Raw genomic sequence first — 14716 nt, forward strand, 5'->3', positions numbered from 1 at the left:
ACCTTCTAATGTTATCTATCTGCTCTTTCAGCATATGGGGCTACTCTCATAGAGCACTGTCTGATGGAAGTGGGACTCCCCGGCTTCATCAAAGTGGACAGCCAGTATGATGCTGCACGAGGTACGTTTCTTTTAGACCAGCTGTAGCCGTTGGCAGATTACAAAGATGTGCTGCTGGTATATATTATTCAAACAATGATCATCAGAATTGTGATATTCTGGATGAAATAGGCTTAATTGTTGTCTGTAGATGCACCCAAAATCCTCGATGCCCTGCAAATGGCAGAAGATTATATGGAGAAAACGGCAAGCTTCGATGGAAAGGTAGGTCTCACGTCTTATTGAGAATATTCATTCATACATCAGATCCATTTTTCATAGCGAAATTATAGAAAACTGTGTCTCCCTTGTTTCGTTGCAGGGCTACATCATCCAAAAATGTGACAAGAAACCAAGTTTAGCTCCAGAGAAACCTGAAGAATTGCTCACGTAAGTTATTTTATTTGACTCTCATTCTGTGCTTATGATATTATGTCTCCCAAGTTCAGTTACTGGTAAGATCAGCATTACGTCTCACCAGAAGCATTATGGAGGTTTTTGTTTGCTTGGTTGGTGAGATATGTTCAAGTCTCCAACATTGTCTTCTTTTACAGATATGAGGAATTCCACCCCTTCCTCTTTGCCCAACATGCAAATAGCCACTATGTTGAGTTTGATACGTTTGACAAGGTGAATTTTAGAATATCTGTCCTTTATATGTATTTATTTACCCTATGCATATGTTGGGAAAATGTCATTGTTTCCCATACGTACCTACTGTACCAAAACTATATTGGTATTGTCATAAGACTAAGGTATGAGATCACTTCAGTAAGTCTTGCTCCTCTGCGCTTAGGCAGTGGACGAATACTACTCCAAGATGGAGAGTCAGAGGATTGACGTGAAGGCCCTGCAGCAGGAGAAACAGGCTCTGAAAAAGCTGGACAATGTCAAGAGGGACCACGTGCAGAGGCTGGAGGCACTGCACCAACTTCAGGTCAATACTGAAGAACTCTCTCATCACCACCAGACCTGAGCTGTGTTCGAATACTCATATTAACCGCACTAACTGTACTATTTTTGACGTGAATTGAGTACAGTTGAAGTCGGAAGTTTACATACACTTAGGTTGGAGTCATTAAAACTCTTTTTTTTCAACCACTCCACAAATTTCTTGTAAACAAACTATAGTTTTGGCAAGTCGGTTAGGACATCTACTTTTGTGCATGACACAAGTAAGCTTTCCAACAATTGTTTACAGACATGATTTCACTGTATCACAATTCCAGTGGGTCAGAAGTTTACAAACACTAAGTTGACCGTGCCTTTAAAGAGCTTGGAAAATTCCAGAAAATGATGTCCTGGCTTTAGAAGCTTCTGATTGACTCAAATTATGTTAATTAGCTTATTGGAGGTGTACCTGTGGATGTATTTCAAGGCCTACCTTCAAACCTAGTGCCTCTTTGCTTGACATCATGGGTAAATCAAAAGAAATCAGCCAAGACCCCAGAAAAAAAGGCCTCCACAAGTCTGGTTCATCCTTGGGAGCAAACGCCTGAAGGTACCACGTTCATCTGTACAAACAATAGTACGCAAGTATAAACACCATGGGCAACGCAGCTGTCATCCCGCTCAGGAAGGAGACGCGTTCTGTCTCCTAGAGATGAACGTACTTTGGTGCGAAAAGTGCAAATCAATCCCAGAACAACAGCAAAGGACCTTGTGAAGATGCTGGAGGAAACGGGTACAAAAGTATCTATATCCACAGTAAAACGAGTCCTATATCGACATAACCTGAAAGGCCGCTCAGCAAGGAAGAAGCCACTGCTCCAAAACTGCTATTAAAAAAGCCAGACTACGGTTTGCAACTGCACATGGGAACAAAGATTGTACTTTTTGGAGAAATGTCCTCTGGTCTGATGAAACAAAAATAGAACTGTTTGAACATAATGACCATCGTTATGTTTGGAGGAAAAAGGAGGCTTGCATGCCGAAGAACACCATCCCAACCTTGAAGCAGCATGATGTTGTGGGGGGGCTTTGCTGCAGGAGGGACTGGTGGACTTCACAAAATAGATGGCATCATGAGGTAGGAAAATTATATGGATGTATTGAAGCATCATCTCAAGTCATCAGTCAGGAAGTTAAAGCTTGGTCGCAAATGGGCAATGACCCCAAGCATTCTTACAAAGTTGTGGCAAAATGGCTTAAGGACATCAAAGTCAAGGTATTGGAGTGGCCATCACAAAGCCCTGACCTCAATCCTATAGAACATTTGTGGGCAGAACTGAAAAAGCGTGTGCGAGCAAAGAGGCCAGAAACCTGACTCAGTTACACCAGCTCTGTCAGGAGGAATGGGCCAAAATTCACCCAACTTATTGTGGGGAGCTTGTGGAAGGCTACAAACGTTTGACCCAAGTTAAACAATTTAAAGGCAATGCTACCAAATACTAATTGAGTGTATGTCAACTTCTGACCCAGTGTGAATGTGATGAAAGAAATTAAAGCTAATATAAATCATCCTCTACTATTATTCTGACATTTCACATTCTTAAAATAAAGTGGTGATCCTAACTGACCTAAGACATGGACTTTTTACTAGGATTAAATGTCAGGAATTGTGAAAAACTGAGTTTAAATGTATTTGGCTAAGGTGTATGTAAACTTCCGACTTCAACTGTATGCTTATTGGTCATAGTATATAGTTAGTATGCCAAAAGTTTCCGGATGTTATACTAAATTTGCCAAAATACGAAGTATACACGCAGAGGACACCATTTCCGTACTTTTAGGGCCCATAATGCAAATCTTCAGAAAATGGGCGTGGCTTCACAACGTTTTTAGATTTGGAGAAAATGCTGGAAAATATGCAGCCGAAGTCCGACGAGAGCGAATTCAAATTCATTGAACTAACTAATGACAAATGTTCATGTTGAGCAATGTAGTAAAGTAATGACATATCAAATAAGTTACGTTACACGTTATGTTGGCTGACAACTTGTTAGCTACGCTATCCTTACGAAGCGCAAAGCATTACAGCACTATGTACCGGTATGTTAGGTAACTAGCTAACATTAGTTGCATACTAATACATCGAGCTTGCCAGGCAGTATATTAACTATCTGCTAACTAACCAACGTTTTATTGACTTGATTATTCACATCATTCTTACCTAAGTGGTAGTTTTGCGTTTCAATAGACGTTGTTAATTAGTCTCGCGCACCATTGAATATGGCCGGTGTCAGTAAACATTTGCAAAAAGAAAAGAGTAATAAATTGTTGCCAGCTGCACAGTTAGTCACGAACGCTCTGGATAACATGAAAACAGTCTAACCAGCTCTGCTATGGCGAGTAAAATGGTCAGAGTGAGGTGTTCTCTCATTTGTGTCTGGAAGTAGCTAGCCAACCTTAGCCAGTTAGCTTGGGTGCTTGACTGCCGTTGAACGCTCGGATCAGCCCTACTCCTCGTCAAGAGCGTCCAGTGTCGGCTCTGAACGCTCCGAGAGTGAAACGCTCTGAATTTACAATCTGACAACGCTCTGGATTTACGAACGCCCAGAGCACACTCTGGCACTGCAGATTTGAATTTACGAACACACCCGAAATCGTAAAATATTTAGCTAGTCATTTGTTATGCTAGCAAGAGGTTGCATAGCAACAGCATCAACTTCCGATAGACAGGCGACGCTCTAGTATGCTCAACTGAAATGAAACGATACCATTCGTTTACAGTATACTAAAATTAACTAATAGAACACTTCATGTAATATATACTCATTAAGTATGTAGTATACAGTATGTTAGTATGGTTATTCGAACACTGCCCTGGGTTCAACTAGTATTTGTTTTCTTTCAGATACTTAAACTGCTCTTGATTTAGCCTTCCTTGCTCAATGGAACCAATAGAGTAAACCCGACCCATCAACAGGCAGTCTCAATCAAGCACTCAAAGTATTTGAAAGATAACCGATATTTGAACTCGGGTCTGATCACCACAGTGAAAACAAATGGTCAGAGCTAAAGGAGTGCTAATGAGCCCGGCCAGAGCCATGTATTTAGAGAGTTGGGCCAATGCGGTTTTTGCATTATGTGTTTACATGACACTTCAACATTCTATGGCAGCCACGTTAGCTCCCAATTTACATTACATGGGGAATATTTAAAACATACTATAACATTGAATGTCTAGAATGAACATCATGATGCATTTACATGACACTACAACATTGTATGGCAGTCATGTTAGCTCCCAATTAACATTACATGGGGAATATTTAAACAATGTTATGTAACTGAATGTCTAGAATTAGAACAATATTCAAAATTCTAAAAGTTCACCCCTCTCTAAATGCATGGCCCTTGGTCCTGCTAATCACCCCAAACAACCCAAAAGTACCCACAACTCAAAACAAACACAAACGGGTACACAAAAGAACCCATAACAACCACAGAGGTTCTCTCTCCCCCTCGCTCTCTCCATACTACCTGTCTAATAAACAGTCAGGTTATGGCTGGAATGAAGGATGACTGATAGGCTGTGTGGAGGGTAATGATGGGAGGATTGTCCTCCATGATGACCCAATTTATGGATGTGTCCCAAATGGCACACTATTCCCTATGAAGTGTACTACCCATAGGGATATGGCCAAAAGTAGTGCACTTTATACGGAATAGGGTGGCATTTGGAAATCCGCCTATGTAGCGGAGGAATATGTAGCTCCCAGGCTGTGGTTTACATATTGATCTGATCCGTAATGGGATGATTGGGTTGATCACCTGATCGATCGGCAGTCACAAACCTTGTTACTGTCAGCAGGTGACATGCATGGATTTCCATAATTTCATAGAGGTGAGACTATCTGCGTCGCAAATGGCAACCTATTCCGTGTATAGTGCACTACTTTTGGAACATAGTCACCTGGTTTTGGCAGCACCTTATCCCAACATCTGTGTGTGTAGGCAACACTAATGTACATTACCTGTGATAAGGTTATCTCATTGAAGGAGGAGATGTGGCTCTGCCAAGACATGTAGTTTAACACCTTCTGTGTGTTATCTAGTTATGATGGGAAGCATGTGTGTCCGTGCCAGGGTTAATTTGAAATGAAGATGATCAATTCAAGAAGTGATTTTAATCGAAAACGGAAAGACTTTTGAAATGAATAGCTTCTACTCAGTTATGCGAATGCCAAAGGAGTGCTAATGGTAACGTTTGTTGCAGGAGGTAGACAGGCTTAGGGGCGAGCTGGTGGAGATGAACTTGCCCATAGTGGAGAGGGCTCTGCAGGTGGTGCGGAGCGCCCTGGCCAACCAGGTGGACTGGGCCGAGATAGGGCTGATCGTCAAGGAGGCCCAGGCTGCCGGAGACCCAGTGGCCTGCGCCATCAAGGAGCTGAAGCTGCAGACCAACCACATCACGATGCTTTTAAAGTGAGTTGATGCCCAAAATGGATACATTTCTAATTGCCCCTCAGGGATTGATAAAGTCATATTGAATTGAACTGTCTTTGGTTCGGTTAAACTTGACTACTGCCCTTTAACACTACAACTGAGCTGAGCTGTACAAAGCTAACCTGGTTACGCATCCATCCTATGCTGCTGCAATCTTGCTGGAAAGGTGTGGGAGCGTGGCGTTGCAGTTTCCCAGCATATATCGCCCACAGCGTCTAGGATTTGAATCCCACGTCCTTGATGCTCTATCACTGTGTCCCATCCTCTTTCAAACTGTCTAAATAAGCTGAACAATATGTAAGGTAGGTGTCATATTTATGCGTTTATAAAGCCTTGTATAAACAGTGTTACCAAGAATCCTGCTCGAAAGGAAAAATGTGATATTGTATCCAGCACAGAACAGTTTGGATTTGAACAAGAGCATGAAATGGGTTCTCCAAATACTATGAATCAACCACTAACCCACCTTTATCTGCCCTCTAGCCAATTAAATAGATGGATGCTGAACAGAAAGAACAGGGTCGTGCTCATTAGGGCCTACCGTAGCACAGTGTTTTGCAACGGACCACAAAAACGTACATTTCTTATTGGACAAGTTCAAATCGTACCTCCCTGTATCAGGCCGTGTTCTTCAGTTCTATATTTGTATTTATTATTAGCAGCTACTCTTCCTGAGATACAGCAAAATTAAGGCAGTTTAAACAATTTTAAAACATTACAATACATTCACAGATTTCACAACACACTGTGTCCCTTCAGGCCCCTACTCCACCACTACCACATATCTACAGTACTAAATCCATGTGTATGTTAAGTGTGTATGTTATCGTGTGTGTGTGTGTGCATGTGTCTGTGCCAATGTTTGTGTTGCTTCACAGTCCCCACTGTTCCATAAGGTGTTTTTTTAATCTATTTTTTTAATCTAATTTTACTGTTTGCGTCAATTACTTGATGTGGAATAGAGTTCCATGTAATACTGTGTGCCTCCCATAGTCTGTTCTGGACTTGGGGACTGTGAAGAGACCTCTTGTTGCATGTCTTGAGGGGTATGCATGGGTGTCCGAGCTGTGTGCCAGTAGTTTAGACAGACAGCTCGGTGCATTCAACATGTCAATACCTCTCATAAATAAAAGTAGTGATGAAGTCAATCTTTCCTCCACTTTCAGCCAGGAGAGATTGACATGCATATTATTAATATTAGCTCTCTGTGTACATCCAAGGGCCAGCCATGCTGCCCTGTTCTGAGCCAATTGCGGTTTTCCTAAGTCCTTTTTTGTGGCACACGACTGAACAGTAGTTAACTTCTTATGGCTTGAGGGCGCTATTTTCACGTCCGGATGAAAAATGTGCCCAGAGTATACTGCCTGCTACTCAGGCCAAGAAGCTAGGATATGCATATAATTGGTAGATTTGGATAGAAAACACTGTAGGGTTTCTAAAACTGTTTGAATGATGTCTGAGTATAACAGAACTTATTTGGCAGGCGAAACCCCGAGGATAAACCATCCAGGATTTTTTTTTTTAGGTCACTCTCTTTTCAATGGGTTTTCAATGAGAATCCATAATTCTAAGGCAGTTGCTTGTAGTTCCTATCGCTTCCACTGGATGTCAACAGTCTTCAGAAATTGGTTGATGTTTTTCCTTTGTGTAATGAAGAAGTAGCCCTGTTCAGAATGAGGCTCGAGGGAAGTGTACTGTTTGATAGAGGCGCGTGACCTGAAAAGCACTCTCCACTTTGTTTTCCTCCGGTATTGAACGCAGTTTATCCGGTCTTAAATTTTATCGATTATTTACGTAAAAAAATACCTAAAGTTGTATTAGGAAAGTTGTTTGAAATGTTTGGACAAAGATTACAGGTAATTTGAGATGTTGTAGTCATGTTGCGCGAGTTGGAACCAGTGTTTTTTCTAGATCAAACGTGCCAAATAAATGGACATTTTGGATATATAACGACAGAATTAATCGAACAAAAGGACCATTTGTGATGTTTATGGGACATATTGGAGTGCCAACAGAAGAAGCTCGTCAAAGGTAAGGCATGAATTATATCGTTATTTCTGAGTTTTGTGTCGCGCCTGGCGGGATGAAATGATTGTCTGTGTTGTTTGATAGGGTGCTGTCCTCACATAATAGCATTGTTTGAAATCTGACACTGTGGCTAGATTAACAAGAAGTTCAGCTTTAATTTGGTGTATTGCACTTGTGAATGTATGAAAGTTAAATATTTTTTATATATTTTTTTTAATTTGGCGCGCTGCCATTTCACCGGATGTTGTCAAATCGATCCCGTTAACGGGATTTGAGCCATAAGAAGTTTAAGGTGCGACAAAACTAGGGCCTGTAGGACCTGCCTTGTTGATAGTGTTGTTAAGGCAGAGCATCGCATTATTATAGACAGATTTCTCCCCATCTTAGTTACTACTGCATCAATATGTTTTGACCATGACAGTCTACAATCTAGTGTTACTCCAAGCAGTTTAGTCATCTCAACTAGCTCAATTTCTGCATTATTTATTACAAGATTTAGTTGGGTTTAGTGAGTGTTTTGTTCCAAATACAATGCTTTTAGTTTTAGAAATATTTAGGGCTAACTTATTCCTTGCCACCCACTCTGAAACTAACTGCAGCTCTTTGTTGAGTGTTGCAGTCATTTCAGTCGCTGTAGTAGCTGACGTGTATAGTGTTGAGTCATCCGCATACATAGAAACTCTGGCTTTACTCAAAGTCAGTGGCGTGTCATTAGTAAAAAAAAATTAAAAGCAAGGGGCCTAAACAGCTACCCTGGGGAATTCCTGATTATAACTGGATTATATTTGAAATGCTTCCATTAAAGAACACCCTCTGTGTTCTATTAGCCTCTCTAGGGCAGGCGGGACGAATTCGTCCCACCTACGTAACAGCCAGTTGAATCCTGTGGCGCGATTTTCAAAACCTTTGAAATGCTATTACTTCAATTTCTCAAACATATTACTATTTTACAGCTATTTAAAGACAAGACTCGTTAATCTAACCACACTGTCCGATTTCAAAAAGGCTTTACAGCGAAAGCAAAACATTAGATTAAGTCAGCAGAGTACCCAGCCAGAAATAATCAGACACCCATTTTTCAAGCTAGCATATAATGTCACAAAAACCCAGAAGACAGCTAAATGCAGCACTAACCTTTGATGATCTTCATCAGATGACAACCCTAGGACATTATGTTATACAATACATGCATGTTTTGTTCAATCAAGTTCATATTTATATAAAAAAACAGCTTTTTACATTAGCATGTGACGTTCAGAACTAGCATACCCCCCGCAAACTTCCGGGGAATTTACTAACAATTTACTAAATTACTCACGATAAACGTTCACAAAAAGCATAACAATTATTTTAAGAATTATAGATACAGAACTCCTCTATGCACTCGATATGTCCGATTTTAAAATAGCTTTTCGGTGAAAGCACATTTTGCAATATTCTAAGTACATAGCCCAGCCATCACGGGCTAGCTATTTAGACACCCGGCAAGTTTAGCCTTCACCAAAATCAGATTTACTATTATAAAAGTTTGATTACCTTTTGTTGTCTTCGTCAGAATGCACTCCCAGGACTGCTACTTCAATAACAAATGTTGGTTTGGTCCAAAATAATCCATCGTTATATCCGAATAGCGGCGTTTTGTTCGTGCGTCCCAGACACTATCCGAAATGGTTAATCAGGGTCGGGCGCATGGCGCAATTCGTGACAAAAAAATTCTAAATATTCCAATACCGTACCTCGAAGCATGTCAACCGCTGTTTAAAATCAATTTTTATGCAATTTATCTCGTAAAAAAGCGAATTAATATTCCGACCGGGAATCTCCTTTTCGGCAAACAGAGGAAAAAACACAAAGACGGGGGCGGCCAGTGCACGCCCCTAAGCCCACAGTCCCTTGATCGGCCACTTGAGAAAGGCGATAATGTGTTTCAGCCTGGGGCTGAAATGACGACATTCAGGTTTTTCCCGGGCTCTGAGAGCCTATTGGAGCCGTGGAAAGTGTCACGTTATAGCAGAGATCCTTTGTAATGGTATGAGATGTCAAAGAAAGACAATAAATGGTCAGACAGGCCACTTCTTGTAAAGGAATCTCTCAGGTTTTGACCTGCCATTTGAGTTCTGTTATACTCACAGACACCATTCAAACAGTTTTAGAAACTTTGGAGTGTTTTCTATCCAAAGCCAATAATTATATGCATATTCTAGTTACTGGGCAGGAGTAGTAACCAGATTAAATCGGGTACGTTTTTTATCCAGCCGTGTCAATACTGCCCCCTAGCCCTAACAGGTTAGACAAGTAGCTCTTTATCCACATTATAGTAGGGGGTGTAAAGCCATACACATACGTTTTTCTAGCAGCAGACTATGATCAATATTGTCAAAAGCTGCACTGAAGTCTAACAAGACAGCCTCTACAATCATTTTATCATCAATTACTCTCATGCCTACTGAAAACTACCCTGTTGTTTCCCCATTCAGGAACCCATACATTGTCCCAGACGAAGTAGAGGAGGAGGATGTAGCCGAGGTGGCTGAAGAGAAGAAGGGGAAGAAGAACAAGAACAAAGACAAGGGTCAGAAGGGCAAGCCCAAGAAGGACCAACCCATGCTGGTGGATGTGGACCTCAGCTTGTCAGCTTACGCCAATGCCAAAAAGTAGGCTCTCCACTCTCCCTGGCTTAATGTATTCTTTGAACTGCAAAATTAAATAGAACAGTTATGTTTTATCTCTATGCTTTGAACAGTATGGCCAGATGTGGTTTTAGGTATAAAGCTGATGAATCCAAACGTTTATCTCCTTTCTTTCCAGATACTACGACCACAAGCGAACCGCTGCTAAGAAAGAGCAGAAAACCGTGGAGGCAGCCCAGAAGGTGACATTCCCTGTCAATTGTGTTTGTGGTCAGTTCATATATTTGTAACATTTTCCCCCTTTTTTATTTAATTCAAGGCTTTCAAATCTGCTGAGAAGAAGACCAAGCAAACCCTTAAAGAGGTCCAAACGGTTACGACCATTCAGAAGGCCAGGAAAGTCTACTGGTAAGACACTTAACCTAACTGAAGCTGCATTCACCCTCTGAAAACTTGCCACGTGTAGAGAGATGAGCAGTCATTGACAAATCTGAACTAATGCAGCATGTTCAGCTAATGTAACACCTGTAGGAAGTGATTAAATGAGCGCAAAGTTCTCTCAACCTTTGTCAGATTTGTGACAAATTCATTTTCTTCTGGGCAATTACTTTCTCTATCTTTTCAGTATGTGACAAATTATGTATCGTTGTGCTCTGTCAGGTTTGAGAAGTTCCTGTGGTTCATCAGCTCAGAAAATTACCTCATCATTGCCGGACGTGACCAGCAACAGAATGAAATTATCGTTAAGCGCTACTTGAGGGCTGGTAAGAGTGGAATACACTTACACTTATTTTAGTCCTGCCTTACAACAGGCTATGGACAACTATCCAATGTCCATACCAGCATCAAATACATGCCCAATACATTGTTTCGGACTTGAACGTATGCTAGTTTGGTACACACAACACGCTATGTTCCACTGCCCATACTAGCATACCACATAGAATGCATTCACAATACATTGCTTCGTTGTAGTTAGTATGCTGGTATGGATATTGGACCAGAGTCTCTATCTCTCTACCCGTGTGAAAATCTCATTCTCTGTTGGTGTCTCTTATCAGGAGATATCTACGTTCATGCCGACCTCCATGGAGCAACTAGTTGTGTCATCAAGAACGCATCTGGTAAGAGCTGGCTTAGTTCTGTGATCAACACACTGTTGTTCAGTCAAATGATGCTCTCTTATCCTCTGGAATCTCTCTTTAATATACAGTACGAGTCAAAAGTTTGGGCAAACCTACTCATTACAGGGTTTTTCATTAATTATACTATTTTCTACATTGTAGAATAATAGTTTCATGTAGTAACCAAAAAAGTGTTAAACAAATCAAAAGAAATGTGATATTCTTCAAAGTAGCCAACCTTTGACTTGATGACAGCTCTGCACACTCTTGGCATTCTTTCAACCAGCTTCATGAGATAGTCACCAGCTTCATGAGGTGTGCCTTCGTAAAAGTGAATTTGTGGAATTTATTTCCTTCTTAATGCGTTTGAGCCAGTCAGTTGTGTTGTGACAAGGTAGGGGTGCTATGCAGAACATAGCCATATTTGGTAAAAGACCAAGTCCATATTATGGCAAGAACAGCTAAAATAAGAAAAGAGAAACAACGGTCCGTCATTACTTTAAGACTTGAAGGTCAGTCAATTCGGAACATTTCAAGAACTTTGAAAGTTTTTTCAAGTACAGTCCTAAAAACCATCAAGCGCTATGATGAAACTGTCTCTCATGAGGACCGCCACAGGAAAGGAAGACCCAGAGTTACCTTTGCTGAAGAGGATAAGTTCATTAGAGTTACCAGCCTCAGAAATTGCAGCCCAAATAAATTCTTCAGACACATCTCAACATCAACTGTTCAGAGGTGACTGTGTGAATCAGGCCTTCATGGAAGAGACTTGCTTGTGCCAAGAAACATGAGCAATGGACATTAGACCGGTGGTAATCTGTCCTTTGGTCTGATGAGTCCGAATTAGAGATTTTTGGTTCCAACCACAGTGTCTTTGTGAGACACAGAGTAGGTGAATGGATGATTTCCGCATGTGTGAACCGCATGTGAAGCATGGAGGAGGTGTGAGGGTGCTTTGCTGGTGACTCTGTTATTTATTTAGAATTCAAGGCACACTTAACCAACATGGCTACCACAGCATTTTGCTGCGATACGCCATCCTATCTGGTTTGCGCTTAGTGGGACTACCATTTTGTTTTTCAACAGAACAATCACTCAACACACCTCCAGGCTGTGTAAGGGCTATTTGACAAAGAAGAGTGATGGAGTGCTGCATCAGATGACCTGGCCTCCACAATCACCCGACCTCAACCCAATTGAGATGGTTTGGGATGAGTTGGACCGCAGAGTGAAGGAAAAGCAGCCAACAAGTTCTCAGCATATGTGGGAACTCCTTCTAGACTGTTGGAAAAGCATTCCAGGTGAAGCTGGTTGAGAGAAGGCCAAGAGTGTGCAAAGCTGTCATCAAGGCAAAGGGTGGCTACTTAAAAAAAAAAAGTTTTATTTAACCTTTATTTAGCTAGGCAAGTCAGTTAAGAACAAATTCTTATTTACAATGACGGCCTAGGAACAGTGCTTTGAAGAATATAAAATATATTTTGATTTGTTTAACACTTTTTTGGTTACTACATGATTCCATATGTTCTTTCATAGTTGTGATGTCTTCACTATTATTCTACAATGTACAAAATAGTAAAAATAAAGAAAAACAATTCAATGAGTAGGTGTGTCCAAACTTTTGACTAGTACTGTATGTTCATGCAACTTAAAGTGAATAACCCATCTTAGCCCAAATTCTAGTTATAACTACCCGACTTGAATTCAAGCTTAAGTGTTGACAATCATCTGTGAACTCTCTCCATGTATTTTAATGGGGTGTATTGTGGCACTTCTATCTCTTCCCTCTAGGTGTGCCCATTCCTCCACGCACCTTGACCGAGGCGGGCACCATGGCCGTGTGCTACAGTGCAGCCTGGGACGCCAAGGTCATCACCAGCGCATGGTGGGTGCACCACCACCAGGTGAGTTCTCCTGGGAGCCTGCTGCAGGATTGGATGGTTGGACCAGGATATGGTCAGAGCTGCTCCAATTATAACTCTTCTCGTCGCTCTCTGTCTAGGTGACTAAGTCGGCCCCCACTGGAGAATACCTGACCACTGGAAGTTTCATGATCCGAGGTATGCCAACATCTTCCCAGTAGCCACCACATGGTGGTTATGTGTCAATTATGTAGTTTTGGATTATCGACAGCTAAAACCGCATTCCTATTTTCACAGGAAAGAAGAACTTTATGCCGCCCTCTTATTTAATGATGGGTTTCAGCTTTCTCTTCAAGGTAAAAGCTAATGTTTTAAACGTGTTTGCTCTGTCATAGTCTTAAAATATATCTGACTGCCTTTTGAGGAGTCAGTTGGTAAACCCTATCTTGGCTCAACAGTCCAGTCTTGTGTCCACAGGTAGATGAGCAATGTGTATTCAGACACCGGGGTGAGAGGAAGGTCAAGACCATTGACGAGGACATGGCGGATGTGACGTCCAGCACAGCAGAGCTACTAGAGGATGGGGAGGAGCTTATAGGTACAGGGCTTCAAGAGCCACAGACAAACACACATCTGTATGTGAATCTACTGGTTGTTGCATTTTTGTACCATGCGTATGTTTTCCCAGGGGATGACAGTAGCAACGAGGGAGAGGGTGAAGACGGAGGAGGAGATGGAAAGAAGAATGGAGTGGAGGTAAAAGTAGAGAAAGCCACTGAAGGGGCAGAGGCTGAACATAAGGAGGATGGAGATGCTAAAGAACTGGATGACATGAAGGAGGAAGCAGAGGAGGATGAGGTGGAGGGGCTCGAGGTGAAGAGTGATGGGGAGAGTGCAGAGTTCAGTTTTCCAGACACCACCATCTCCCTGTCCCACTTGCAGTCCACCAGGTAATATTATGCTGCTGCTACTGTATGTCGCCATTGTATGTGTGCCTGTCATGTTAAAACCTGTTGGGGATAGGGGGCAGTATTTGCACGGCCGGATAAAAAACGTACCCGATTTAATCTGGTTACTACTCCTGCCCAGTAACTAGAATATGCATATATTTGTTTGATTTGGATAGAAAACACCCTAAAGTTTCTAAAACTGTTTGAATGGTGTCTGTGAGTATAACAGAACTCATTTGGCAGGCCAAAATCTGAGAAGATTCCAAACAGGAAGCGCTCTCTCTGACCATTTCATGGCCTTATTGATCATCTCTAACAAAAACAGGGGATCTCTGACATGACGTGACATTTTCTAACGCTCCCATAGGCTCTCAGAAGGCGCCAGAAAGCTGAATCGTGGCTTTGCAGCCCATGGCTGAAAAACATTAGCGCATTTTGTAAGTGGCCGATCTGAGGACAATGGGACGGGGCGCGCGTGCCCGAGTCGACTCAATGTTTACTTTCTCTCTCTTTGAACGAAAACCACCACTCCCGGTCGGAATATTATCGCTTTTTTACGAGCGGTTGACATGCTTCGAAGTACGGTAATGGAATATTTAGAATTTTTTGGTCACGAAATGCGTCGTGCGCATGAC

General features: G+C 41.7%; 1 protein-coding gene across 2 annotated transcripts in view; it reads left to right on the top strand.

The window, feature by feature from the left end:
* Positions 1–14716, top strand: part of nemf (nuclear export mediator factor) — a 29464-nt gene that overhangs the window by 5054 nt on the left and 9694 nt on the right. For both annotated transcript variants that reach the window (XM_014209963.3, NM_001173635.1), the window contains exons 7-22: positions 32–121; positions 251–324; positions 422–489; positions 654–729; positions 896–1036; positions 5261–5469; positions 9996–10172; positions 10327–10390; positions 10468–10556; positions 10809–10912; positions 11210–11272; positions 13061–13173; positions 13272–13329; positions 13429–13487; positions 13609–13729; positions 13820–14081. In XM_014209963.3, the coding sequence (XP_014065438.1) occupies positions 32–121; positions 251–324; positions 422–489; positions 654–729; positions 896–1036; positions 5261–5469; positions 9996–10172; positions 10327–10390; positions 10468–10556; positions 10809–10912; positions 11210–11272; positions 13061–13173; positions 13272–13329; positions 13429–13487; positions 13609–13729; positions 13820–14081 (1768 nt within the window). The remainder of the gene's footprint in view (positions 1–31; positions 122–250; positions 325–421; positions 490–653; positions 730–895; positions 1037–5260; positions 5470–9995; positions 10173–10326; positions 10391–10467; positions 10557–10808; positions 10913–11209; positions 11273–13060; positions 13174–13271; positions 13330–13428; positions 13488–13608; positions 13730–13819; positions 14082–14716) is intronic.

This window comes from Salmo salar, chromosome 09 (assembly GCF_965601325.2).
Source record: "Salmo salar chromosome 09, fSalSal1, whole genome shotgun sequence".
Lineage (NCBI taxonomy): Eukaryota > Metazoa > Chordata > Actinopteri > Salmoniformes > Salmonidae > Salmo > Salmo salar.